This window comes from Phytophthora infestans, genomic scaffold (assembly GCF_000142945.1).
Source record: "Phytophthora infestans T30-4 supercont1.34 genomic scaffold, whole genome shotgun sequence".
NCBI classification, from domain to species: domain Eukaryota; phylum Oomycota; class Peronosporomycetes; order Peronosporales; family Peronosporaceae; genus Phytophthora; species Phytophthora infestans.
The window spans coordinates 1,053,579-1,056,273 of NW_003303725.1; the positions used below are offsets into that span (position 1 = coordinate 1,053,579).

A 2,695-nucleotide genomic window follows, 5' to 3' on the forward strand; every position below is an offset into this window, starting at 1 on the left:
TTACAGCCATTTGAAGAGGTGGCTTCGGCTGTCCACTGGAGCCCAATAGGAAATTGCGGAAGGAGACTCGGCCCTTTCCAAAAAGGCCGGGGGGGAACACCTGGCAACAATACGTACGATATCTGCAGTTCATTGAGCGTCTCATGAAAGGTGACCAGACGCAACTACTACTCGAGACGGTGTGCCAGAACGCTTGTCCAGAACTGACGTCGATGCTACTCAGCAAGATCGACGAGTCCAGCAAGGAATACATGCATGAGCTGGACCGGGTGGTCAAGCTTTTGCAACGGCTGAAGGGTGATGGGCGTCGTGTTGGCCAGAGCAAGCAAAATCCGCCTCAGCAGCAGAACAACCTGAACAGCAACAAGAAGCAGCAAAACAAACAGAACAAGCTGAAACAGTCCACGCAGCCGAACGGTGCAAAGGCGTCGAATGCTGCAAGTACTGCAACGAACTCAAAGAAGACAACAGGCTGCTGGAACCGCGGAGAACCTGGACATCGATCGTTCGAGTGCACCAAGCCCGCAAAGACAGCCGCGAAATAAGATCTCGAAGGTCAAGCGAAACAGGCCATGTCGCACTGCAGCGACAGCACGCTTCTCGTCTTCTACTCTTCCCGCATTCCTGAAAGTGCTACAATACAAACGCTGGCCTTTCGAGCCGCTGGGCAGCTTCCAGATCATTTTGAGGTGGTAAGATACAGAGAAGAACACACGCCAACGTACACGTTGTCAGATCCACTTAACGTTTCTGCGTTCTTGATGCAGCAACTGCCGTTGGTTTACGACACGATTAGGGAAAAGGAGAAGGAGGAAGGTGTACAATTAAATCGATCAAGTTTGGAAGGGATCGCTTCTAGGCCTGCTGGATGACTTTTTCACTTCCCGTCGAGCTTCAATCCCGTTGGTATTTGCGTGTACGTGCTGGATCAAGTCGGTGCTTGCGCTCCTAGGAGATGGAGGACTGAGTCGCTACGTCGAACGCATGAAATGTGTCAGAGCGCAAGGAGGAAATGGCGACGAGAACTTCAGTTTTGCTCTCCCTTAAGACCGATATGTCACGCGATCGAGCTCGTATTATTGGCAGGTTTAATCAAGTGCCAGCATGAATCCCTTCGTACGGGGGAGGAGATTGCGACTATCTGTCGAGCGTTCGGATATGTGTACAATGCTCTCGTATCAGGGAAATATCTCGAGTGGATCCCGTTTTTCGAGAAAATGTTGGAGGTTTACGACGCAGTTTTCCTAACGCCGTCGCGCTTTGCTACAGTTCATGGAGTCTATGACCACACGTATCAGAGTGGAGACTTAAAGAAGCTTAACTTGCGTGAAGTTTCGAGCACGTGGAGCCTCCTGACACTGCTGCCTACATAGTATACTTTACAGCATCTGCACCAGACTCGTTTGATGTATACATTGTATACATCGGGCAGTGCTTGCGGGACCGATTTATTCAAGACGCGTGTTCTCTCCCGATATGTTGGAGCTCAGTTACGACATTGTCAAGGTGCTCTTAGAGTTGTGTGACGCATTCTGATCCATCGCGAGGGCTCTCGGATCTGATGCGGCAGTTGGAGACCAGTACTGGACATCTAAATGAAGACGATGTCAGCTACCTCAAGTCAGAACTTAGGAAAGATCCTCAGCTTCTTGGACCTTGAACGAAAGACAACTGAGGTGCCCTTTGTACGCTGTCGCATCAAGCCGCGGCTGGCTCAGCGCACGACGCGGACGTTGTCGAGTGGATGGTCAATCCTGGAGCTCTCGTGCTCCGCCTCATTGTCGAGAAGAGCCCAAGAAAAAAAGATCTAGTGTGTTTTAGAGAAGGTCTACCGAACACTATGGCTGCGGTGATGAAAGGATACGCTGACGTTGTGATGATAATTCTAGTGGCAGATAACTTAGTGGACTTGAACACGCCAACGCTCCACACGAAGGAGACAATCGCTCCTCTGGCTCTCAAGAATGGACATCGCGACTTGTACGAGAACCTCTGTTCGCTTGGAGTAGACTTGACGAACGAGATAGCAAAGGGGAGGCTGTGCGGGCGGTGAGAACGGAGCAATCGTGGCCACGTGAGGTAGCGAGAGAGGCGGCAAGTACTCAGCAAGTGGAAGCTACGGACAAGAGCTCGGTAGCGTATAGAAACAGTCAGCGTCCCGCACATCGTAAGCGAACTGCGTTTATCCAACGCGGCGCAGCGCTTCAAAGAGCTGGAAAAGGCCACGAGAGCTCGACAAGGAAGAAGAAACGCAAGAGCGGCGAAGCTTCTGCAACGTCTGCCGCAGCAGAAATGCCCAACTTAATTGAAACTTTGTTCCTTGGAGCAAAAACGACGTCGAATAACGCCGATGTTTCACTCGCGAACACTTCGGCCACATTCGCTCGCTTGCGACCTCAATATCCTTGGTGAGCCACAGCAGCGTCAAACGACGCTATCTCGCGTTGCTGCTTGCGCTCGAGCAGTAGCGCTTCTTGGCGCATCAAGTATTCATGGATAACCACGTCATCCTCGTCCATGTTTCCTACATTTAGAGCACCCGCGTGTGCAGACGAAGCCGTCGCAGCAGCTGCCGTACCGTCGTCCATCTGCAGATGTAAATGGCCAATGGTGACGCCCTTTGCAGCCTCCTTTCCCGACGTTCCTTCCAGAGCTCGTGCGACGGCAGCGATGGATCGATCTGCTGATTGCGGAC

General features: G+C 51.9%; 1 protein-coding gene across 1 annotated transcript; it reads left to right on the forward strand.

The window, feature by feature from the left end:
- Positions 1–1,595: 1,595 nt before the first annotated feature.
- On the forward strand, positions 1,596–2,412 carry PITG_14449 (uncharacterized protein; the record flags this gene model as incomplete). The annotated part of the gene is made up of 2 exons (XM_002898865.1): positions 1,596–1,810; positions 1,905–2,412. The coding sequence occupies 2 exons, from the start codon at positions 1,596–1,598 to the stop codon at positions 2,410–2,412; spliced, it is 723 nt and encodes a 240-aa protein (XP_002898911.1).
- Positions 2,413–2,695: the final 283 nt, after the last annotated feature.